Here is a 26,019-nt window from a genome sequence, read left to right as displayed (position 1 = left end):
AAGACACAAAGACAGATGGAAGGAGACAGAGTTCAGAAAAGGAACTGAAGGGAGTTCATTTTCATTTTAATCAGCGTCTCGGTCCCCTGAGCTGTCAAGTCAATGCATGTGTGTGTGTCCAGGAGGATGGCATGATTTCACTGATGATTTTGACCCATTTACATGTTGTCACATGACATGGGCTCAGTCATGTGATTTTTGTGGAGCTGCCAACTGTGAGCAGAAAAAGAGACTGAGCCTCAGCACATGTGCCTGCACCGGAGGAATCACATGACAACTTTTGCTATTAAAAATGTTGATTTTCTCTGCTTTAGTGGAGCAGTGAGTCCCACGTTTGCCTTATAGGTTTATTACTATACTAGGCTTTTGTCAATTTGGTCTTTGTGGATAGAGTGATTAAAAGCAAACAAAAACACAGCTGGTGGTGCCTTATTATTTCTGGTACAGGACATAAGAAAGTTGTGTGCACAACACACAACTGTTTGTTAATGGTTTGAATGTTTTATTTTTTTTGCTAAGCTGTGTTAATTCAGGTAGAAACGTGGCACAAAACACAGGTGAACCAGTCCACATTCTGCTCATTGCATAACCAAAACAAATATTAATGAACATGTCAAACAGGGGCGGTTCTAGGATTTCATCCTTAGGGGGGCTTAGCCCTCACTATTGTTGCTGATAACACTACCTGGTGCTGTGGTGCCTCACATAAGAGATGAGATAAGAACCAACATGATCTCTGCTCGTTACATGCTGCAATATGAATGCAGTCAGTCATTAATGACGCATGTTAAAACGTAAAAATTATACTTTCAATAAATTTTGATAGTTGATCGTTTTAGGGGGGCTACAGCCCCCTTAAAAAGGGTCTAGATCCGCCCCTGATGTCAAACGTACTGTATATCCTGAATAAACACCTGGTCATACTCTGCACTCACACTGCAGCGTCTAACGGTCTACAGACTCACCTGAGACAGATCGAAGTGGATTATGACTTTCAGGTCGGATGGCCGGTCGTTGACCCCATCAGTGATGGCTGACCCAGCTGCAGGTTCCAGCTGTGGGGAGAAGCAGGACTGCAGCCACTCCGTACAGGTCATCATCTGGACTCGTTGCATCCTTTCTTCGCTGAAACGAAACATCTTACTGCGAAAGTCCTTCACCTCCTGCTCATTTATGGCATCGAGTTCATGGAGACCTTGACGAGGATAACAACGGACATCGAAACAAAACAAGATGTTTGATATAACAACTTAGTCCAACAAAAACAGAAACAGTTTTGTGTGTGTGTGTGTGTGTGTGTGAGATAACTTAGCACGAAGCTTGTGAAGCTCTAAGATTTATGAATCAGGAACTATGTACAGTATATACTAGTTAAACCTGCTCTAATGCACAGGCTCTAATGTTTATGTATCCACCTCCAGACTGTACCAAAGCTTCACAAACTGCAGCCTCCCATGGGATTAGCACTAATAGTCACATTAGGACGAAAGGCCGAAAGCATAAACTGCTGTTTAGCTGATCATACTTTATCTCACTGCTCCCTGTTGAGACTTGGTCCAGTATTTTAATCTCAGGGGGTGCTCCACGATACTTTCTTGGAAATGAAAACAACATGTTGACATTTAAAGCCATTTAACATTCACATGACCCTCAGCGTTCAAAGGAGGGCTCTGGACCACATTAGCTGCATTGTGTGAGTGTGGAAGCTGGTTTGTGTGACTGTATGTCTGCAGGGGGAAAAACAAACCAAAACATGGTTAACCATGTGAGTGCGAATTAGTTAGTTACTGTGAACTGCACGAGGTGCTTTTGTGAGTGTGTGACTATCCAGACATGCCTTCTTTTGAAACACCAATTTACTCTGACAAAAGCGTTTAAAATCTGCTTCTAGCGGATCATGTCAGACAGAAGTGGAGCCAGGAGGGAAGAATATCAATATAGTCCGAGTCTCCTTCAATTAAAGTCACTTTCTCTCCCTCTCTGCATTTCCTTGATATGACCATAAGTCCCATAATCCTGTATAGCTCCATCAGAAGAGGGCTGGGTGTTTGTTAGGGTGTGACACGGCCTGTTAAAAGAGCAAAAAAGAAATATTTTCTTTTTATAGCTGCTCTTTAAAGTATTTATATGTCCCTGTGCTGTATTTAAAGCTATTTTGGGGGGCATTTGTGTCCCATTTGGACAGTGGAGAGATGACAGGAAGTGTGTGTGTGTGTCTCTGTGTGGAGGGGGGGGGGGCTGGGCCGGGAGTCAAGCCAGCGTTGCCACGTTCATGGTCAGGCGCGCTAACCACTGCACCACATGCGGCTCCTAAAGTGGCTGTATTAACAAAATTTCCCACAGTCCAGGGAGATGTATTTTATTTGCACACCTTATCTGATCAACAGTCCAAAACTCCAAGAGCGTTTGGCCTCGTTGCTATGAGAACAACTGAAGTGATTCATCAAAACACTCGTGGATTAATGTTCTTCCAATCAATTAAATGATTGACAATCGTTACAGCTCAAACAGCTCCACTGTCTTATTGTGATGATATAGATTTACAGGTCTAACTTAAGAGCTTTGTAAAGTAAGCAGGTCTTTCTTTTCATTAATATATCCTGTCAGTGACTCTGAGCTTCAACAAATGTTTAATCACTGGACTTTTCCCCGTAGTGATCGATCCCCTCTGCTCAACAGGCCTAATCTTCAGAGATAATACAAAGTGACAGGTGATGGAAGACATGTCAGGAACATGTCCGGTCGATCCAAACGCCTCTCTATCAGACAGCAGAGCCACTGATAGGAGCCAGCTGCAGATGGGCCTCGGGTGTGACGGCTGGAAAGAGCTACTTAGCATACATAAAGAGGCGCTTAAGGCTCGTGGTGTGCGAGAAAGATTTACTGCCCCACTCACCAACTCTTCAAAAAGGACAGTAAACAAATCAGTCAGGGAGGGAGTAATGTGTCTAAGAGCTGGCATGATGATCTTCCACTTCAAACTGAGGAAACGTGGCGCCGCCTAACCTTTGCCAATGAGCACACCGATTTTGGAGTCCAGCAGGCGCTCTGCTCGGCCACAGTTGCGCGTCACCAGCTTGAGGACCGGCAGGAATGGGCGAACATCACACAGCCGACGGGTTTCGTCCTCCAGCTCTTCGTGCACCGCTGCCTGGTTGACGCACTCGAACATGTGGCTCTCCATCTCACCCAGGGCGGGAAACAGTGGGAACGTCTGAGCCTGCTTCCATAAGAGCTGCAAGGGAGAAAAACGAACTCGGGTTTCACTGAAGTGCTTTTTGCAATACAAAACCACAAGGAGTGTTTTTATCATATCCATTAGACCAAATGAAATAAATTCTGCTTTCAATGTGTGCAACCGGAACAAACAGCCTTCTTTTTGCTTGATGACCACGCACACTGTATATACACAACGTTATGTGACTATTTATTAGAACAACAAGGCTTACTGCTCCTTCTTACATGATGAACAATGACATATCTCAATATAAATACATGCAGTACATATGTTTCAAGCCGTGTCATGGCAGCACCTTGTAAGAGGATGTGAATAATATGCCAACAATATGCCAATGCTGCCGTGATTCACAGGGCTGAGTGAGTCACGTGTGTTTTTGTCTGAGGTTATTAAAGCTATGCTGGAGCAAAACGGAAAAAGATGCATTTGGCCTCTCAACAAATAGTTTCTTCTCCAGCAAGTCACAGTGATTTTACGTTTATCAAATGTCTCCACCAACGACCTACCTAACAAACCTGCTTTGTAACGTTACTGCTGTGTTATCGGTCAGTCAGATACTTTCAATTTGTACATGTGGTAATGGGCTCAAATGATAGTTGTTGGTTCAGAACAACCAGCTTTCTGGGAAATTATCACTCATAAGCTTACTCTGCTCGGCTGCAAAGGTCAAAGAAACGCTCAGTCCTCTTGCTAACATAACACTCGTCCTGGCTTCCAAATTCAAGTTTGTCCTCTTATATTTACTAGAAAAATCTGAGGAGTCTCACTTTCCCTGTTTTCTTGCTTCTCGTCAGAGCTTTTCCTTTGCTTCTGTACGTGTTTCCCTCTCACACACGTGCACGCATGCAAATACATATATATGTACATACGCTTACATGCAAAATTATCAAACACCACCGTGCTAGACACACATTACTCATCTATTTGCTATCCAGAAAAACCTCTTCAGGTTTGAATTACTAGTGCCTGCCTGGAGAAAACATGTGTGAGGGGTTGTGTGTCCATGCAGGATAAAAACAAGAATGCACAAGAAACTTCATCTGTGAGAAAGATGTGCCCTGATTAACCAGAAGAACAGAAATAGTCTAAACTGTAAATACTGATAATAATAATAATAATAATAATAATAATAATAAGGGCTTCTTTTATTGTTGGAAACACGGAGCTAATTTTTAAGGCTGCTCTTTGTGATGATTCTTTGAATTAGATTATAGTGTAAGATAATGCAGACGTTTAGAAGCAGCTTCCAAAGTCTAAAACAACAGTCAACACAGTAAAGCCTTAATTAGTAGTTACTGCAGGCCTGTTGTATTTTCACCGTCTGGGCATATGCAGGTGTTTTCATTTCTCTAGTTACTCTGCACAGATTCAAACACACATCACAGTCGCCGCCTTTCCTTCCCAATAAGGGTAAGGAAGAGTTAACAACTCCTGAAAAGGCTCATGACGTCTGCACCTTCTTACCAGCCTTTCACACTGTTACCTAGTGTCATGCATGATGTCATGAGCTACTCGCTGAAACCAAGAGCTACTCACAAACAAAAAACACCCAGCCAGCCACAACAGCCATTTCTGTCAAAACAGGCATTAGATAATGTCTAACCAGCTGTGTGACTGTGTCTTTGTAAGTGTTTGTAAGGCTGCAGACTGTTTTCTGTTTTATTGGGCTCACGGCTCTAACGGATCTTTTGCTCTGTAACAACATAATTGGCAGCAGCAATAGACAGTATAGTTTTATGTACGACAAATAATTGGCAACGACTTTTTAGCCCAGACCAATGTTGTCACCCACCAGTTTGATGTGCTGAATGGTGGCCTCGCGTGGAACATCCATCTGGATGTAGATACCGGTTGGTAGCAGAAAATCCACAGTGATATGGGCCGGAGCTTGTCCGGCCAGGGGCGAGTGGGCCGCCCATATGTCCAGGAGGTCTGTCATGGCAGGCGGCATGGCAAGGGGCACCACACACCACCTGAACCATAAGGACCTGGTGTCAAGAGAAGAGGGGGAAAAAACAAAAAATAAAACATTTTACACTGTCAGTGTTGATTCCCATTTATTCAGCTGTGCTGCAGCTGTGGGACAACAACAAATCAGCACAGTTACAGAGGAGAGAATGACTGCTGCTAACACAAAGTGTGAGTCCATTCAGAGTAAAGTGGCCTAAACAGGTTAATGAGAATGTGTTAACATCCCATGTTCTCATGACTGACTTCCTTGAAACCCTGCAGCTGAGGATGCTATTCCAGAAAACCATTAGGCCGTCCTCATAGTTTGAAGAAAGTAGTTTGAAAAACACTCAAGGGCTTATAATTAAAGACAAATGACATATTGTCTATCCATACATTTCCATAATCATCATCAATAACTAGTCAAAGGCTGATCACTAGAAAGCTGAAAGGGTCTCTCTCGTTTCATCCTCTCATCAATATGAACGACCAAACGTCTCAAGCCTTTTCTCCTATGCCTTTGATTTAACAACGACGTGCAGGTACAGACGAGTCAGTGTCACTGTGCCCCAGTTGCTGACTCTAACTTGAGTGAGTGCCAGCGCCCACTAAGGAAAACAGACCAAAAGGTCACCCTGCCCTCCCTTCTGATCACATACACACACACACACACACACACACACACACACACTAACCATTTGCCTTTTTAAAATCAAAATATCTGTAATTACTAAACATACTATGTGAATACTTTGCTTATAAAAGAAAATTTGTTTGTGTGATCATTTTTATCCATTTTAAAAACCTCAGGCTGTTCCAGGAGCATGTGCATCTATGAGCACAACTGGAAAAGCCTGCTGCATGTTAACTGCAGGGAATTTCACTGAGCTGCAGTAAGTGGCTTCCCAGCGGTTGGTATAAAACGTCCCACAGCCTGGTTTCCATTTTGGCTCACGCCTGAACCACAGCTATACCATCACCGTACCACTTCCACCTGCCTTTGTCTCATTACCTAGTCCTCAAGTGGCCCAGTACATTAACTCTTACATGAGGCCACAGGTCCACCTCCATTTCCTCCCAGTCTGCCCATTGCAAATGACACCCTGATTGCCTTTAATGGTCTTTCCCTTCTAAGTTAAGTGCTCAAGCTGCTGCTGCGTCACATGTCTAAGGAAAGTGCAATATCTGCAGTGCATTTGGAGCCACAATCTCAGCCACTTAACATTATCAGCCATGCAAATGGAAAACAATCTCGTGCATTTCTCTGTGTTGTTCGCTGTACGAACATCTCATAAAGGGACTTCTGCAGTTAGTGTGTGACATACTGTGGAGAAACTCAGTTAAACACATACTGTAATACAGTACAGGAATGTTTATATATGCAATAACACGCCCACACACACACACACACACAGGACAATGATTTACTCAAAGACACAGGTGGAAACAACACAACGCACAACAATAAAAACCATTCAGATGAACAGTTACAGGAGCAGACAATGGAAAGTCTGAAATGTCACAAAGGTGCAGTTACACAAAGGAAAAGTAACAGGACACCAAGGTGTGTCTGTCTGGTGGGCTGACAACACAGGAGGGATGAACACGCAGACGGCGATGAACGTCTACGCAGATCAGCAAGACGTCTTCAAGCTAGACAGCTGGAGTGTGTCATTCTGCTGTCACACACACACACACACACACACACACACACACACACACACACACACACACACACACACACACACACACACACACACACACACACACACACACACACACACACACACACACACACACACACACACACACACACACACACACACACACACACACACCAAGGTTATTCAGGATGTGGTGGCAGACAGCCAGAGGTCTGCTGCAAGGTCAGGTTTCACTGGGAGGATCAGAGAAGAAACAAGTGCGTTTGCCAGACCAGGGAGAAAGAGCCAGTTTCATGTGACAACAAACAGACGAGCCTGAAGGGATCTGTCCAGTCAGTCAACATCAGAACACGTAAAAGGTGTTATCACTGTCCTCAGGCAAACTCCGATGGCCGCTTGTGTTTGAAGGTGCAGAAACATGATCCCACTTACATGTGCGTTACCTGCTCTTTGTGCAGAATTTAGCAACTTTTGTTTTTATCTAGCAGTTAGAAAAACAGCCGTCATGCAATGCATCAGTGGTAATTTAGTGGTTTGAATTGTCTTTATGCAGGAGACGTGACAGCGCCTGTTTGCTTTCACCAAGTCAAACACAGCTGCATGGGATGAAAAGAGAAGTGCTGTCATTCACATCTGCGAATCCTGATGTCTGATCAAATATCAAATGCATTGGAAAGAGGTGTGTCATCGAATCAAAGGAGAGTGAGCAGATCAGAGGGAAGCATACTTGAGGAGCAAACTAGCCTGGTTTCATTACAAAGGCTAATGGGAACACAGGATATCATCACATCCAGCAGTATCCAGCATTTTACAAGCAAACCAGCCACTGACTCATATCTCATGATACAGACGAAGCAAAATGTTGTTGAGTAGTTCCGCTGAATATGTGACAGCCTGTGTGTGTGTAAATGGCCATGTCTGGTGATTAAAGGTCCTGTGACACATTTTCTTCCAGATTCTGCTAAAAATATCAATTTTAGGGAAGATCGTAGACCCGATGATCTCTGTACTACAATCACTGTTTTCCTGTAAATGAAAACACTCATACTTGCCCTTCAGAGACTGCCTGAGTAAGCATATGTCTCTGTCTGTGGGATGGTGTTTTGTATAGTCTCACGTCTTAGCGCTGAACTGATGAGTCGATTAATGGACAAACATTTAAGAAGCAGAACTGCCAAATATTGGCTGGTTCAGATTATTGTTAAGGACCTTAGTTCTGCCTTTTTTAAATTTTTATTTAATTTATGGGTATTTTTCATGTTTTTTTTTTGACATTTTATAAATAAATTACACTCAACAGATGAATCAATGTGCAATCATCATGCACAGCCACAGACCTAATCTTATTATTACATGATTTTAAAGTTCATAGTCAGCCCACTACCTTTGGCACAATAGTGCCACCACGAGATGTCTTGTTTCGCTTTCAACCACAAACCACAAAGGCCCAGAATTAAAACGCCACTCATGAATCTGCAACCCAACAGAGCTAAATGAAGCAGCAAGGGCAGACTGAAATGTTTCCGAGCAGCAGCAGACAGTATATCAGTAAGTGTTTTGTTTTTCTTCGACCACAGTGATTATGAAAAAACATGCAACAGGTAATAGTGATTGCAGCATTGTGCACAACACACTGTTGTGTTTTGTTGTGTGTGTTGGCTTGTAGGTTAACAAAAGCTGTGTGTGTGTGTGTGTCTGTCTGGCTGGTGTGTGGATAAACAGCCAGCTGGGGTGTGTTTCCATATACTGTGGCTGGACAGTGAGTCACCATTTGAGCACTACTAGTACTTATTGCATTTAGGAGTGGACATAGGTGGAGGCCAGAGACAGTAAACACATTGAAGAGCAAAGGTCATTTTAAGTTTGATTTACTGTGGCTTTTTGCTGCTGCTCTAATGCACCACTTAATGTTTTGATTTGTTATTTCACGTTCCTCCACAGGGATCAGGTCTATCTGCGGCGAAACATCTAATACTCCTTTGAGTGTCGTTTCCTGCAAAAAGAGAAAGATGCATCATGCTCAAAAGTAGAAATGAGGAAATGCCTCAGAATCCAAACCACCGTAAAAATAATCTCACAGGAAGGTCAAATTATCTCCATCCAGTCTGTGGGAGAAAATATGAAGTGAATGTGTTGGTGTGTTTTTCTAAGCTTGGAAGCTAAATGCATCCGGAGAGCTAAGAGAGCTCCATCACACCAACCACCTCCAGTGACACAGTGGGCACTCGCCCACTTCTCAGACAGGAAGCAATGACTGCAGACAGGAAATGAATGACAAACAACAACCAGAGCCAAAGTCCTGGCCAGTCATTCATAAAAAGCTAATCCAAGTTGAATCAGAGAGAGGCTGTTGCTCTTATTCCTGCAGACTTGTTTATTGACATTTACTAAACTAAAGCAATATAATCTTATCAATTAGTGTAGAAGACAAAATATCTTGGCATAGCTTTTGTGCACAACAACAATATGTTTATGCAAATGAACAATTAACAGTTAAAAATAATCCACTGCTCAGATTACCAGTGGGATATAAAATTTGTTTATCATGACAGAAAATATTGAAATTACAGTGAATTTGTGAGGGGATGTGATTCCATACACAGTAAAGCAAATCTTGGGATATTTCTCTCAAGGATGTATAATTTCACTACATCCCTGTAGGTACAATGAATAAAACTACAGCTGCCAAACACATGATAATAAAGTAAAGCAAGCCTCTGTCTGAACCCACCTTACAGTGTAGTATGGATCAGATACAGTAGATACAGCATGTTCCTCTCATACCTACATTTTAAAACCACATTTTCTTTTCCTTCAACAATGTTTTTGTTTGTTTCCTGTCTGAGCTGGAGCCTTCAGACCTGCACATCTCACCAGCATGTCAGTAATCTCTGGTTGCAGCAGAAGGATGACTCAACTCAACGCAGGAAGCTTTCTCAACCATCTTACTGTTATCAGGTCGGCGGCAGAGGGGAAAGGGGGGGGGGATTAGCTGCCACAGCATCACTGTACCATAACAATCATGACTCCATCATGAACGTTCATCTTGTATAATGAACTATGACATAATGTTTCCTCTAAGGCATCTTTGTGCTGAGCAAGGCTGAACATCCTGCTGCGTTACTGTGAAGGTTATAGACTCACTTGGAATCAACGTGACGTTCGTTACATGGCCATTAGTCTATTGTGACACTAATCATATCTAATCCGTTAACTATGGTTACGCCACAGGCAAGGAAGGAAAAAAACAAAAACAAAACCAAAACCAAAACCAACACAGAGTTAAAGTTACATCCCACTACATTAAACAGCCTGGTCTGAAAATCTCCTGTGACACTGCACACCAACACGTCAAAGTAGGTTTGTCCATGACATCATAATAAGTCATTCTGCCAGACAGACTGTCACAGGGCGAGTTTGCTAGTGACAGTCTGACACTGGGTGATTTAATGTGCCCCGTGTCTCCCATTTCTGCATCTTCATCAGAAGGACCAGGTCGTTCAGTTGATGCAGCCATTAGCCGAGTGGATTAAGGACGGAGCAGGACAGACAGACACAGGGAACAGGAAGGGAAACGGCGCTCACATATACGCTGCACATCTGTATGTTCACAGCAGCTGTGAACATATAGTTCAAATTTAAATAGTCAGATTAATTAACACATCAGTTTTGTTGTGATTGTTCCTGCACGGCTGCTCATACATTAATGAAAGTAAACGTTTGCTTCAATAAGCACATGCTGGTCATCTGCCTACACAGTCTGTAAATCAAGGCCCATATATAGTTTCTGTGAGTGTCTGTAGTCTCGAAAGGATACCCAACGTAGTACAGAGTGTATTACTTACTGCACACAACCTTTTTCTGTAGGATTTCCTGTAGTACTTTGTGGACATGCATTTGTCCTGCTGCCCACAGCTAATCTGTGGCTTCCAACCCTTCCAGATATTTCACAGCAGGTGCTGCGCCTCCTCACAACTGACGGGAAACACCTGCACTGACATCACTTGACCAAACCCACTGGTGAGCAAATGCAGAAACCATAATCGCTCACCACTTTTCAAAAGCAAAACAGGGCCACGTTCATCTTTTGGAACCAGTTGCCTAGCAACCATGCCCCTCTTGCGTTCTAGCACTCGAAACACCGAGCGAATTACGTACCAAAACTTTCCACGTCAAAAAACATGATCTCACAAGTTCCACTCAGAGGCAGCATCAGCCTGGACCTGCCCAGCACAGACTGTCCACACCGAACTGTGTCATGCCTGAGTAAGCACCGTATGTGTGGGAGTAACAGCAGAGCGATGGCGAAGAACCACTTACACCAGAGGACACAACACTTCAGAAGATTTTAGACACAAATTTAACTATTTAACCAGCAGCTTCTTGAAGATCAGACGTATTACAGGCCTGTTTTATTATGTTGGATGTCTATGCATCATGGTAATGATACAAAATGTGATACATTATTAGGTTCATGCTAAAACCCTGTGTGCACCAACTGCTAATAGCATAAATAATAAGAATCATGACCTTAAAATGAAAAGGTTTAGCAAAATATCTACTGATTGACTTTACTGTGTTATTATCATCATGTACAGCAGGTTCAGTCTTTTGGTTTGGCTGCAGTTTCCTGGTATTTGGTGCTTGGAGCACCTGATCGGATTTACAGGTTATTTTAAGCATTTAATCTACGGTAGGCCAACCTCGTCATCACGGGCTCCCCGACCCTGATGCCGGTTCACCGTTTGTCCTTCCTTAGACAACTTATGGTCAGTGCTAACCACTGCAGACCGAAAACACCCAACAAGACCCAGTCCTCTAGCCACCACAGTCTGGCCCTTCTCAAAGTCACTCGGTGGGTTTTTCCTGCTTCCAACACATCGACCTCAAGGACTGAACGTTCTCTTGCTGCCTAATAACCCCTCAAACTGACAGGTGGTCTGCCAAAGAAGCAGTTAACATATCTTTAGTAAAGGAAGGAAATAATTACACCTCCGTGTCATCACGCTGAGAGCACTGATGCGGCAGTGAAACAGAGCATGTTTCCTACTTGGGCAATACAAAGTAAAGTGCGGAGGAGAGGTTAGAATTAGAGGGAGCAATTGCATTGTTGGTAATTCAAAAGAATATGACTAAATAATCCTTGTGCATACTGAACACGGATTATGAATTCATTTTGTTAGCTTCCATCTCCGTCTGAGTATGTGAGGAGCAGGGGTGAGAGAGCGACGGCTGAGCAAATCAGATGTGCAAGTGTGATGTTCCACAGAGCCCGATTCACTTCACAGACACAAGACAAGTGAGGAGAAGCACACAGGCTACACACAGAGGCAAAAATAAGCTGCACTCGCATGCATCTGTCTCCATGACTCACGTGTAAGACTTTTCACGCCTCCCCCAGAGATGAGAAGGAAAGAGGGCACGGAAGGAAGACGGAGGGAGACCGGAAAAAGGCGTCTAATCGTGAAGCAGGAGAGAAGGAAAGATGAAGCAAAATGGGACTGATGAACTAGTCCTACAAGGGAAGTATAAAATGTGAAGTCATGATAAGGACAGAAACTTAAATTAAAGTTTAAAACACTGTGGAAGGAAGTGACAGAGAGGAAAAATAACCAGAGTAATTTGTGGTAGATAGTGAGAGAGTGATAGAAAGGCAGTGTGATACAATGTGTGACTGTAGTGGGTGGACCCAACTGAGCTGAGCGTCCACAATAAGCCTCTGTTTTTGGCAAGTGTGTGTGTGTAAGTTTGTATGTGTGCCAGCAAGGACGGTCCCGTGCCCTGCACAAACACTGTCCTTGTGTTACCCTTGTCCCCATCAACCCTCACAACCACCACCACCCCCACCCTCCAACATTCCCCCCCCCCTCTCTCTCTCTCTCTCTCAGACACACAAAGCCCTACTAGCTAGGCCTCAAACGCACACTGAGCTCCAGTAAAAACACAGAGGCTACAGGGGGCAATGAGGTCACATGGCCCTGGTGAGTGCCCTCCCACAGCAAACGGCTCCACTCACATGATTTACTGGACTTTTTGCAGTCAGGGATCTGCAGTTTGATGCGACTTAGTCACACTTCCAGTGATGTTCACACGCCAACGCACGCCACCGACAATAGTTGATGCAAATAACCCGATTTCTAAGGCCAAGCCTTCAACGTTACAGTAAACACAGAGTGCACCAGCTACTTTTTGCAGGCAAAGAGACAATGCCCAAACATAGCTCAAGTTCACCACACCTTTACTGAAAAGCTAAAGAATATGCAAAGTCTTATCACAACAGATCATTATTCAAAGTAAGCTGTGACGCACTCACACCACAGGGACAAGTAACCTCCAGGAAAAAAAAGCCACATATGCAAAGTTTATCACAATAACTGATTATATGAAACAGGAAATGAAGCGGAGGCACATTCACACAGAGACTACTAATGTTTAGTTTGTTCGCTCGACAGTCAATCAAAAGAAAAACAAAAAACTGTTTCTTCTATTAAACTTTGGATGCCAATAAACAATTAATTGATTTTTCTTACTATATTAAAAGGCTACTTCATTTTTCTTCTCTTCACAAATGATATTTGAATAACTGGAGGGTTTGGGACCTAAACTCCTCACACCTTTGACTCAGCATCCAATGCACTGATGCATGCACTGATATGCTGAGGTGGCCAACATGGTTCCTCCTGTTTTGACGTTAAGTGGGATGGTGCACCAGCAGCTGCTCTATGAGGATGATATAAGGAGGAGCCTTTGTTCCATTTGAAACAACAGCTCCTTTTTATTTTTTTTAAAAGGACAGAGGAAGCTTTCCCTGGAAATTCTGACAAAGAGGAAACAATGAACAACTATCATCTGAGTCACAATGTTGTGGACGCTCTTGTTTTAATCTCTTAAGGTCAATGTGTTACTTCTGAAGACAGTATTAAACTTTCTTTTACTTAATTACTTAAAGCAAACCTGTTTTTAACCGACCGTCACCACCTCAGCCCCATAATACCAAATATCCAACACAGTTTATGAATCTCATTATCTCCTGCAACTTGTTTTTCAGTTTTTAAACTTGGCCTAATAGTTTCAGGTATACTTGCCATTATTTCACCCACTCTTTAGCGCTGGTGCCAACATCATTTACAGCTACACCACAGACTGATAGAGCCACATGAAAAACAACTGGAGCAGAGGAACAGAGTTGACGGAGGGTGTAAGGTCACTGGTAAAGGGCACGACTCTGCAATAAGATTCGTAAAAAACGGGAAGTTTGAAAATAGATCTCAATAAAATCCCGGCCTGTCACACGAGCTCCACAGGGCCACAGCTGCGGATTATGTCATGAAACTGTGGCAAGACTGGAGAGAAATGAACAAAAATAACACAGAGCTGTTGTGAATGTTGCAGGGATTGCTCCCACACACACACACACACACACACAGCTGATTTTTTTCAGTATTTGTCTGCCAGCATCTTGCCAAACCACCATTTATCTCGCTCGTAAACAAAGGCCCACACAATGGCACTGAATGACACACACAGACTGGAAACGGCAGCGATTTTTTGGCCCTGACCATCATCTCACCATAGAGGTGACTGGGTTACTGGGAACACTAGCAGTCTGCTGATGCTCCTGTCTCCAGTTTATGGACTGGAAATCCATCCATCTGTCTGTATGTGATGCCACAGCATCTCTCTCTCTGCTTTACTATTAAAGCACACACAAGCCAGTGTCACCCACAAAAATCAATGCAGATAGGAAATACAGAACGCAAGTAAACTGCCTTTCTGCAGCCTCCATTTATAATTAGATATCTGTAGCAGTACATATTCCATTGTTCAGCAACTCTAATTATACACAAACTGTGATATCTCAGGAAGCAAGTTCAGTGCCATAAGCATAATGCCACCCAAACACACTCCTAAGAATGTGTCCGAGGGCAGGGTTTCCTGGGATTGTGTGAGTCGAGGGGTTTCAACACACTGCTTGATGTTAATACTCAAAGTGAGAAAGAGATTACGTCATTTATGGGAAGAAAAAAAACCAAAAACAAACAGTAAAGATGTTCCTCATTTCTTTAATAACACGCAACGTGATAATGTCTCTGTGCTATTAAAACACCTTCTGCTCATGGTGATAACGTCACAGTGTTGGTGGGGAGACCACCAGAGACAGGACATGGACGGAGGAACTGAATCGAGCTATTTTTCTTATATTTGAGTAGGAGTGAAGGAAGGGGGAGACAAACAGAGAGTGCAAGTGGGAGGCATCTGCACCAATTATTGGTGGTTACTGGCCACCGGTGCTGATTGACGGCAGGAAATGTGGTTATTATGCTGATAGATGTCAAAGCTGCACCTCTCCTACCTCATATATAAAGTATTATATCTGGACGTCAAGTCTGTTTGACTCTGAAGCTGGAACACATTTTACATTAATATTTAATATTACTCTGAATATTTTTGTCCTATAATGTCAATTTCCTGAATACAGCAGTTTTTATTTTTCCAATCACCGGTTGAAACACAGATAAACAAGCAGCAAGTCAGAGATTTTCAGAGCTGAAGACTAATGAAGAGTGAAAATTAGAGTTGAACTGTCAAATTGGGTCAGTACTTAAATGGTTAAATTTATATTAACGTCTATCCAATCATCACGTGTTCTAGAAAAAAAAAAAGGCCCTGTCGACTGGGCAGCTACTTACTACAGTTAAAAACAACAGATATATAGATATAAACAATTCATATACACACAGTGAGTTTTGTAAATACTGCACTATTAGATTGTATGGCATTGTGCAGGTGTACCTAATAAAGTGGCCTCTGAGAGTAAAAGCCTGTACATTACAGCTGTGGGGGGGTGTTACAGATCTCTGACATGAAACTAGCGCTGGCCGACTTCCACACATTCCCTGCCTGTCAGGACGAGGCCTACTCTCCCAGATTCCAGCCAAGCCAGTGCTCCTGCCTTCCTTTCCCGCTTTCACACAGTAACACACAGTAGCTTCACAGGTAAAGTAGGTCAAGATAATTACAAGTAACAAAAGGCCCAGATTCACAACAACAGAGGTTTTACCTGCTGTTTCGTGAAGTCTCCTATTTCCTGCGCCTCTTCTCCTCGCTGGGGGTGTCTGGATATCTTCTGGGACCTTCCATCTGATGGGAGGACGAAACAAAGTGACCGTTAGGGGAGAGAGAGGGGGAACTGCAAAATGTGGCCCACAGTTTCTTCAAGCATGTGTGTTCTCGTACTGTGTGTGAGGCCAAAGTGAGAAAGTTCAATGCAAAGACTGGAAACGGAGCAAGATGAGTTCAGTTCCACAGGAAAGACACCAAATACGTGTGTGGCATCACCTGCTGTCGGCTCCTGCTCGCTCTAAGAGGCCCCAGTGCCCTGTCATTTGAGATCAGACAACACAAAGTACACGGGGCTCAAAGGAAAGTGCCCTATCTGACCCCTCTTCTCTTACCATCTAAATATTGATATCTGATCTCAAGGTCATGGTGGAGATAACTTTAGAAATAGAGAAAGCTTTTTGCCTGAACAAGATTATTCATCTGTGAGACATTTTTTTCAATCTCTGGATAGACTGAAAAGTAAAACAGTCAACACTGAAACAACAAACATGTGTCAGAGCAAGATGGTTTGAATAATGACCAAAAAAAAGCATTTGATTCATCTTTATCATTTTGATCATGTTCACCACCTGACTGCATGTAGAGATGTCAGAGTATAAGAATGTTATCACAGTGACTATGAGGAAACACTGCATGCAAATCCAAACCTTGTGATTGGATTTTTATTCTAGTGCATGTTCATATGACAACTGTAAATGTTTTGTTTCTGCAAATCTCATTTTATTCACATACGGGTCAACAAACGTCTTTATTTAAAAAGACTCAAATCTGATTATAAATAGGAAGTCAGGGAACAGGAAGTGTAGTGACGGGACATCTGTATGTGGAGACAAATTGCACAGGCCTCTCCATCAGTACCATCTGCCTACAGCTCAAAGAGACATCTATGGAAATCAAGATGCGAAACGGAAGTTATGGTAAACAAATCTACTGTGGGTAAAAACACACAGAGAGGTCATACATGCTGATGACACACAATGCACAGACTCCCAGGCCAGTAAACTTCCTGTTTACTGTGGTTAAGACGCTCTATCTCGTTTACCAGGGTGTGACACGTAGATGCTTGCAAAAACAACTGTGGTGACTGTGTGTGAGTCGGAAAAATTTCATGTTCAGACAGTGATTTTTTTTTTTTTTTTTTATTCATTTACAGTAGGTCACAAGTAAATTTGTAGGAATGAGACTCTGGGTTATGAAATTTATTTTGTGTAGACTCTACTAGTAAAATACAGGAAGACCAGTTCCAGGAAGCGGGTTGTTGGACACAATCATAAAATCTCAGGCCACAGAGAGTCAATGCTTAACTCCTTAGCTGGGTTCAGATCAAAGTGCCACATGATCACACACACACACACACACACACACACACACACACACACACACACACACACACACACACACACACACACACACACACACACACACACACACACACACACACACACACACACACACACACACACACACACACACACACACACAAACTAGTGTTTATGGGTGTATCTATGACAGAAAAAGAAAAAACCCTAGAAGTGCACGACAGACAAAGGGTTCACTAGTTGTTTTGTAATGACAGTTACACCATCACATTTCTAAGCATTTGGCTCTTTAAGTTGTAATTTCTCATTTTGGGACAATACTTTTTTTTTTTTTTTAAAGTCAACTAAATAAAACCTTAACATGACAGTTTTTTTGCATCTTAGAGACTTTAATAAAACACACCGGTCAAATCTCTCATTGCTCAAGTTAAATAAGTTTAGTTTCTTTCTTCCTCAGTGGTAACTTTGCTGCAGACGCTGAATTTGTAGCATGAAGTGTGTGTTAACTACAGACGGACACTGCACCAGTTTGTTAAGGAACTAAAGCCTTTTGCTAATCTCAAGTTATTCCACTTGGAAAATAACTTCCACCACAATAAACAGAGCAGTCGTTAGTGATGTCGGCTTCATGTGCATCTAGTGTGGTTTCTTGCGCAAAAGGATTTAACCTACTGCACGTACCCTCTGACACACACACAGATGCATGCACACACATGCATGCGCCGCACACACACCCACCCACCCTTCCTCTCCTCCACCCATCCTCTGGTAAAGGAATGTGAGGAATGCACAATCCAAAAATGACTCGGGATTCATCAGCATTCAACACCAACTCTCCCTCACCTTGGAGCACCTACACACACGCACACGCACGCACACACACACACGCACACACACGCACGCACGCACACGCACACACACGCACTATCCTTGGTCGGTCACATAGGTCGGTCACTGGGGAAACATGCTTTCACTCCTTACTTTCCTTATGACCTTGTCATAACGTGCAGCTGTAAACAGGTGGGCAGTCAGGCCCTGACAGGTGCACACTAAACCAAATCCCCTGAAGTGCTTGTGTTGTTCTGACACTGTATCGCTGTACCTGGAAATGACTTAACCCCAGGGCTTACATGTAAATAAAGACAGTAACACGCCAACACACTGGCTAAAACAAATAACAGACATCTCCACTTATGTTGTGGGACTTTCCAAAGCACTTTGATGGATAACTTATCTCAACTAAGTTTTAGTTGTTTCTTTTTAACAGCACATGGTCATAAATGAGAAATAAAAGCTTCTCAGAAGGGGAAGAGATCAAACTTACAGTACGCACTAAAACAATGTCCAGTAAAGATGATTTAGGTAGAGTCAAAACATGTGAACGGTTCCAAACGCACCCGTGCACACTCCTCAAGCCAAGTGTGGTCTGAAGGGCCATTACTTCCGACCATGCGTCATCACTGCTGCACCGTAAACAAAAGAGCGCTGTCCAGCCATTTCTAAAAACAATACACACCCACTCGGTAGCACAGTGGGATGTTTATAACCCTCCAGAGAAACATGAGAAACACACACAAAGATTAGGTTTACTGTCATCACAGCAACGCTCCAAGTATTTTTATATAAAGTCTTTCAAACTGTGCGTCACTTTCTAGTGTCTGTGTCCAGCCCTGGGCTTCACCAACTCCTTCCCTCCGTCTCTCTCTCTCTTTCTTCAGCCACTTGCCTCCATCTCTATTTATAGCGGCTGTTATGAGGCTGCCCTTAGGTGGGTGGAGTGTGTCTGTGTGTATTCTCCAAAGATCTTCTCCAACGCTGTAAATCAGTTACCTTCTGGCTGTGTGACTGAGCAAAGGTTTGTCTTAGCCTGAGGTATTGGACAGCTTATCACTCTGGAGACATACAAACAGAGACACACTACCCATACACTGGTACAATTGAGGACAACCCCATAAATACTACAGTCTGGCTGGAATCAGTCATATTTCATACACTTTTTACAGGTGGAAGGAAAACAGAAGCGTGAGAGTGTGAGAGAAAACAAAAACCACGGGCGCATTGAGGAGAACTAGATACAGAAATAACAAAATGGCAGATTCCAGTGAAAGTTGCTAAGTGGCGCATGATCCCAAAAAATATCGTCTTCGTTCCTCCCTAAAAATCTCCCAGATGTTCTGCACACTCCTACGTTTTTGGGCACACAGAGCGTTTGCACTCGTGTCCTTCTGCAGTCGAGCAGAGATTCAGATGACTGAGCCAGGTGACTTCCTGTTGGCTCCTCACACACATGAATGAGCCAACGGATCAAATTGTGATAATAGAGTTTATTTATTTATTTTTTTGCAGGGCTCAGAAACATTTATTCACTGTTTTGCAGCCACATGTTTTCTAACGATTCTCTGTTTCGGGACCAGTGTGCAAACGTGATGAAAACAGAAGTTTGACACCTACATTAAATTTGTGTCACAGCCTAGCAGTGCCCATGAGGGCTGCTCCTCAAGACTGTCCAGACATGACTAGGACAACAAAAAAGTTAGAGGACATTGATTGCAATTTAACACACTTCCGATTAAAGGTCTCTAGGCGTTTGGTGCCAAACTAATTAGAAGCCAGTGAAGACAGTGCTCATTTTACAGTTCTTATGAGGACACTAACACCTGTCCTCAGTTGCAGGTGTGACAATTTTCATGCAGAGGTAAAGCTTAGAGAAGCAACCCCTGGCATCTATCACGTCTTTAAACAGAAAACTACGTTAACATTTACGCGATGCTAAGATATCCCAAGGCTCGACAGGTGCTCACAGCAGCTGTGCAGGTATCAGCAGATGCAGACAGGGACCTGCACCGTGAGGAAAAGTTACCATAGACACATAAAGCTGAGGTTTGGGCTTCTCAGGTTACAGTGTCACGGCCGGACCCCCTGGGGTGTCAGCATAACATGACGCTGGTGTGGTTACTGCATTAAGCCAAATATGTAAAGAGGATGAATCCCAGCAACCACAGGTGCCTGTTATGTTTCTGTATAGCCCATTAAACACAAGAACATCTGGTTCTTCTCTATCTTGGCTTAGATACAGACTATGATAAATGGGATTTCTAGTGTTTATTTGAACATTTGAGTTTGAGCACCTGCACTTAAAACGACCAGGAGACTTCAATTACTACTCAGCCATGTGCTTCATAACCGAGAGATACAACCAAGTAGATTCAAGTGGGTTTTATATTTTCTGTAAAAAACAACCTGCTGTGCATCGTATCGCTGTGACATAATTTCCAAATGTCATTCGTCTGAAGTAGGTTACACCTGTTTCCTTAATGAAAAACAAATGTAAACACACAGTAGGTGTTTGTTGGGCTTTGTTGACTAATGTGCATCTAGTCTCACCTGTAGCCTAAATAAACATTTCACCTTAAACAAGATGGAGAGTGATGGACAGTCTGAACCTCATATCAAGTCTCATATATCTGTGTCCAAGGCACCATCCTGTTACTTATCATATATTTACTAGACGATCAATAAAGTAAATCAATCTTATGATCCATGCTGGAGCTATAGATAGCATTATATTAAATGTGATAACAGATACTTTAATATCCAATATCGATCCATGTCGCAAATACGGACCAATAACCATCTGGTGGAGCCTGTGCATGAAATGGATTCATCATATTTTAATTCTGCCACTGTGGATTTTTAGAAAACGTTCGTTTTAGAATCAGATTTAGCCAAATGATCGCCGGCATGTTTTCATACAGGCAGGAATGTGGATCCACAGCTCAGATTAGCTTTAGCTTTAGAGTATCACAATCCCATTAAGACCAATCAAACTCAAAATCACTGCTAATAAACATGTTTTTATACTGCTACCATCCTTATTGAGCATCTCACTGGCAGAACAACTCGGTGATCTCCACTTTAAGGAACAGGCAGGCTAGAGAAGATAACGAGGAACGACGTCAGGAACCTTCTCACTTTTTGTGAACATTTCTAATAATAGTTAAAAAGGTTTGATTTTCAGAGAGGAGAGCTGCTGAATGCAACGCTGTTTAGAAGCCAAGTCAACACTATGCAATTACAGAAGTTTGACACCTTCCCTTTGTACAAACACAAACGTCTCTAGATGCTGTTTCAATGCCAACAACAAAGTCTGGTGTTTTCAATCGTCGCTCACATTTGACTCGAGAGAGAGAGACTGTGCTCGCTGCTGCAACAACGTAGATTCATTCGATAGTGAGCAGAGGGATGCTCTCATGCCCCGAGCTGGTATGTGGCACTTCCACATTAAACATGACTAACTGGATCTAGTTCAGTACCATTTAATGCACCTTCACAGGGAATGAAGTAGAGAAGCCATTAGTTAAAGACGACATTTAACATTTCTCCCTCGTATGTTTCGCTGCAGCTTCTCTGGCTTTTCTCTCTTGGTTCATCTCCCTCTATCTCTCTCCTGCTGTCTTCTCTGCATTCCTTGGCAGGTCCTGACCTGCTGTGCACCAAAGTGGAGAATTCCAGCAAACTGCTCTCATTTCACAGTCAGTCACATTTCTTGCTAAGCCAATTTCCATGTATGTTTTATAATATGCTGTAAAGTAAAACGTGCATTTAGATGAAGTGAATATTGAACGTTCTCTTTCCTGATGAGACTGTCGGGCTTTAAAACAAAACAAAAAAAAAAAAAACATACAAGTGTGATCATGTAAGAGAGTCAACATTGTGAAAGGAAGCTTGTGTAGACACACGCATAGAGAAGGAAAAAAAAAAAAGACGTTTACTTTCTCTCTTTCATATTACGCTGAGCTGATGTTACGCAAGCCTTCATTGAAATGATGGGAGATTACAGCAGGAAATGTGAGTGAGACAGAAAGAGCGAGAAAAGGAGGATAACTGGGATTGTGCAAATATAATAGGTGACAACAGCTACGACACAAACAGGTGTTTCACTCAGACAAAGGAACATACAACTAGATTACAAAGGTTCATGGGAAAAAAAAAAAGTGTAGGCGTTGATATGAACGTGTTTTTTTAAGACATACATTGAGAAACAGAGCATTTTATCTACATATTGCTGCTCCGCTGCTCAGACACAGCAGCAGACAATCAGTGAAACAGAAAGTCAAAGAGAAGGCAAAAATAACCACGGCCTCAACGAACACCGAGCCTGTCTGACACCACACGAACACCTTAAATATTAAGCTTCCACAAAACAGCTTTTCTCATTTGTTCCTTCCGGACTTAGACTTACACCCTTTGCCTTGCTGCTGTTATTTTTTCCTGAAGCCTCTTTAAAGCTTCATTTTTCTACACGGTGTTCAAGACCATGTCCTCAAACACACTGGGTCTGAAATGAATCAATGCCAAGCAGGTTGGAAGTGCTGGGTTAGAGCTTTCCCACACTGTTCCCCCAGTGTGGATGAGAACAACCTTAAAGCTGAAAGTCAACATCTTAGTCATTGTTTCATTTGAAATCCAACCTGTGGGAGCAGGGCCAACATCACTGCTGAAGTACGTACTTAACAGAGTGTGTATTTCGTTTAAACATGCTGACACCTTGATGATGTGACGAGCTCTGTTGTAAGACCTGGAGAACCGAAGAGGCTCCTTTCTCTCGTCTTCACCTCAGTATTTCACTTTTCTGTCGGTCGCTGAGACCAGCTGCAGTCCACCTTCCCCTCTCTACAAACACCTGCTACGCTTCAGGTAGCTCACTCCTAAACCGAAACCCTCCACAGAGACCGACCTCGCTTTACACCACTGTTCACTCTTCTTGGTGCACACTTACTTAGAACCCTGTTTTCATTTGTGCCCAGTTTCTCAAGAGAGGCCTGCTCTGGGACTAAATCTGGCTTGGAGTAAATAGCTGCATTGTTGGCTGATGGTCTGCAGAGTGACGTCAGTTAGCCTTATCAGCGTTCCCTAACTTTACCTCAGAGGAGGCCTGACAGCAGATACCACCAAAAAACAGAGCTGCCAAGACCATCCCCCGATCAACACAACATCCCCGTCCGCACCAGTTGGCCAACAGTGCTCTGTTTCCTAAGGTGGTAGTGTCATGCCAACACAAACCTAAAGTAACAGCAAATATTGGCCAATTCTCTTGGGAAATTCTCCTCCATTTTTCTAACACAGTGTGGCTCTGAGAATCTCTCTCCTAAAAAAGACTTAAGTAATCACCAGCCGAGAGGGGCAGCACACTGGTGTGTGCAGCTTTCAAATGAGCCGGGCCGACAGGAAACCGGTCGACCGAGGAGTGAGACCACCTTCGAGATTATGTGAGTGACTTAGGTTTAAGAAAATGTGAAATGTCAGATTGAGTCTCATCACAGGAAATACCCTGAAGCCACAACTGTTTCCCCATTTCAAACATTTGCTTCAGGGTAAAACAGGAGAAAAGCCCTTTGTGCTGTTTGTCAATACTTACTGTAATTAAACTGCAGAGAAATGAAACAGAAATTATTTATAGTTAAATAACTGAACTTTGTTTTTTGTTCATCTGGAGAATTAAATTTAAAACACAAATCCAGAATATTCACAAAGAATTTCTGCTCTTTGCCCTGTCACACTCCCTACGACGGCTTAATGCAGCCTAACATATACATCACCACACCGCTGATCTTAGTGCACGTGACAGTGCACATGGACACCTGTCCACGTTACACTGTCCCTCCTGCTCCCTGTGGACGGTTGGTTGGACAGTGGTGGTTCAGTCTAGTGTCTCATTCTGGATGAAGAGGGACTAACAGGAAAACTGAGTCACAGCACAAACAAACTGAATCAGACACGGTCACAGTTTCCTGCCGTACAGGTACGGTACAGGTGAGTTTACATCTGACACATCAGATGACTGGTTTGATAGACACATAACACGAATCCAAATCATGGCACTTCTAAAGACGTAGGCAAATCAGCGATCACCTGCCAAGCTCTTCTAACGGCCTGTTTTATCATAACAGTTTCTAACGGTTCTCAAAGGTCCAGGGTTCAAATCCCAGGCAAGTCCCCGTTTCTAACAACCTGGCTCAAAGGGGCTAAGGTGTGTCCCATGGGGGCCCAGGTGAGTCTCATGCTGCTGATTGATAAGTCCACCCCTGCAATTAGATCAGAGCAGACCAGGACAAAGGCAGGGGGCCGTCACAGAGCTAACGAGCACTGGTCCCAAAATAAAACTAGTCTCCAACCACCCTAGGAAACATGTTAGGGCCTCTGCCAACACCTGTGTCTGAAGGAACAAAAACCAAAACTTTAATATGATGAATTTAATATGACAGACAACCTGACTACAAGAATTACTCTCCAAAGTTTCACATCCTCTTTATTTGGCTGCTGTCAGTTGGTTTCTCAACAGCACAAGAGGCGCAACAGTGACACAGCCCAGAGTCAGTAGAAAGTCCCCGTGGCCCCTTTGGCCTGAGTTTGGCTTTATGGACCAGTGCTGTCCAAAGTGGGGACCAGGAAACAGGGGTCACAAAAACACACCAAGAGGATCTTCAGCAGAATGAATGACAGACCTCACTATAAATGAAAATGAATGTAGAGAGGAGGCCGTCGCTGAAGGGGTTTTATAAACCACATAAATTAATGAATTAAGTGAATTAATAAAAACCTCAGCAGCGTCCAGGTAGAGAGAGAACAGGACGAAGATTTAACACGTGTTCCTGTGGTTAAACCGGGAAAAGGTAACAGCAGAAACTGCAGTTTTCAGCCTCAACGCGTCCTCACATGGACAAACCTCAATAAACTCATTCTCACCCCGAACAAACCGACACAGTCTCCGGCAGATTCTCCAAACAAACCTCGATATTGATCAACTTTCCCACCACGAAGCATCGAGCTGGACTAAACAGTGAACGATCCTTGTTTATTTACCTGAATAATGTCTAAAAATTAAAGAGTTTGCTGCTTGAATGTGGAAGTGACATGTGGCTGGTGTGAATATCCCCGGGGAGACGCTATGATTTGAAAAGCAATGAACAGATTGATAAGCGGAGTTTGGCGTGACGCATTAACTCGACAGGTGAGAAATAGGTGACGGGCTGAAATCAATCGCCTAGAAACAACAACCGAGGACTCACCTTTAGTCGGTCTCTGCTGTGAGGTCGCTGAACAACATACCGGGGGAAAGAAAAAACAGCTGGAAGTTCCGCCGTTAAATCTTCACGACTGGATCCTTTCACGTGGAAAAACTGCGTGACAGTGACGAGCCGCCGCTCAGGTGAGACGGATATCGCAGGTGGACAGTCTGGCTTCCTGTTTAACCTATTTCAGAAGGTGAACCGCCGCCGCTTTTCCTCCGCCAGCTCGTCGCCACCACGTCAAGTCAGACACGACGGAAGAAAAACAGGACTTCCGCTCGTCTCAACAATAAAAGCCCCGGAAAATCCAAAACTTGGTTTTATGAAGCTTGAGATGAAAGAGCAGCTAATGTCTGATACGAACAGACACGATGTAGAAAATGTTCATTCATTATGGATTTACTACATTTATTCTACAGCAGCTCAAGGGTTTGTTTCTCAATTAGGCTGCATCATCATCATCATCATCATCATCATCACAGTACAGTGTGTGTGCTCACTTTCTTCAAGTAAAACAAATCTAAACACACTTGTTCTGCGTTAAAGGGGAAAACAAATCAGATAAATAGCCAATTACGCATTTATCACTTTTATTAAACTATCAAATGAGGGTCTGCGTTTATTATTTTGATGGTTCCTGCATTTACATTTGTTAG

General features: G+C 43.1%; 1 protein-coding gene across 1 annotated transcript in view; it reads right to left on the bottom strand.

The window, feature by feature from the left end:
* The window catches only part of pik3cb (phosphatidylinositol-4,5-bisphosphate 3-kinase, catalytic subunit beta), a 41,862-nt gene extending 16,238 nt beyond the window's left edge, over positions 1-25,624 (bottom strand). Inside the window, exons 1-5 of the mRNA XM_026329584.1 lie at positions 25,364-25,624; positions 15,914-15,993; positions 5,031-5,226; positions 3,007-3,235; positions 966-1,195 (exon numbers count right to left, since the gene is read on the bottom strand). Coding sequence (XP_026185369.1) covers positions 966-1,195; positions 3,007-3,235; positions 5,031-5,189 — 618 coding nt within the window. The 5' untranslated portion in view covers positions 5,190-5,226; positions 15,914-15,993; positions 25,364-25,624. The remainder of the gene's footprint in view (positions 1-965; positions 1,196-3,006; positions 3,236-5,030; positions 5,227-15,913; positions 15,994-25,363) is intronic.
* Between the last annotated feature and the right edge of the window lie 395 nt (positions 25,625-26,019).

The sequence above is a fragment of the Mastacembelus armatus genome, chromosome 13, assembly GCF_900324485.2.
Source record: "Mastacembelus armatus chromosome 13, fMasArm1.2, whole genome shotgun sequence".
In the NCBI taxonomy this organism is placed as follows: domain Eukaryota; kingdom Metazoa; phylum Chordata; class Actinopteri; order Synbranchiformes; family Mastacembelidae; genus Mastacembelus; species Mastacembelus armatus.
The sequence above is the reverse complement of the archived record's forward strand: the minus strand, read 5'-3'. Positions and strand labels throughout refer to the sequence as shown.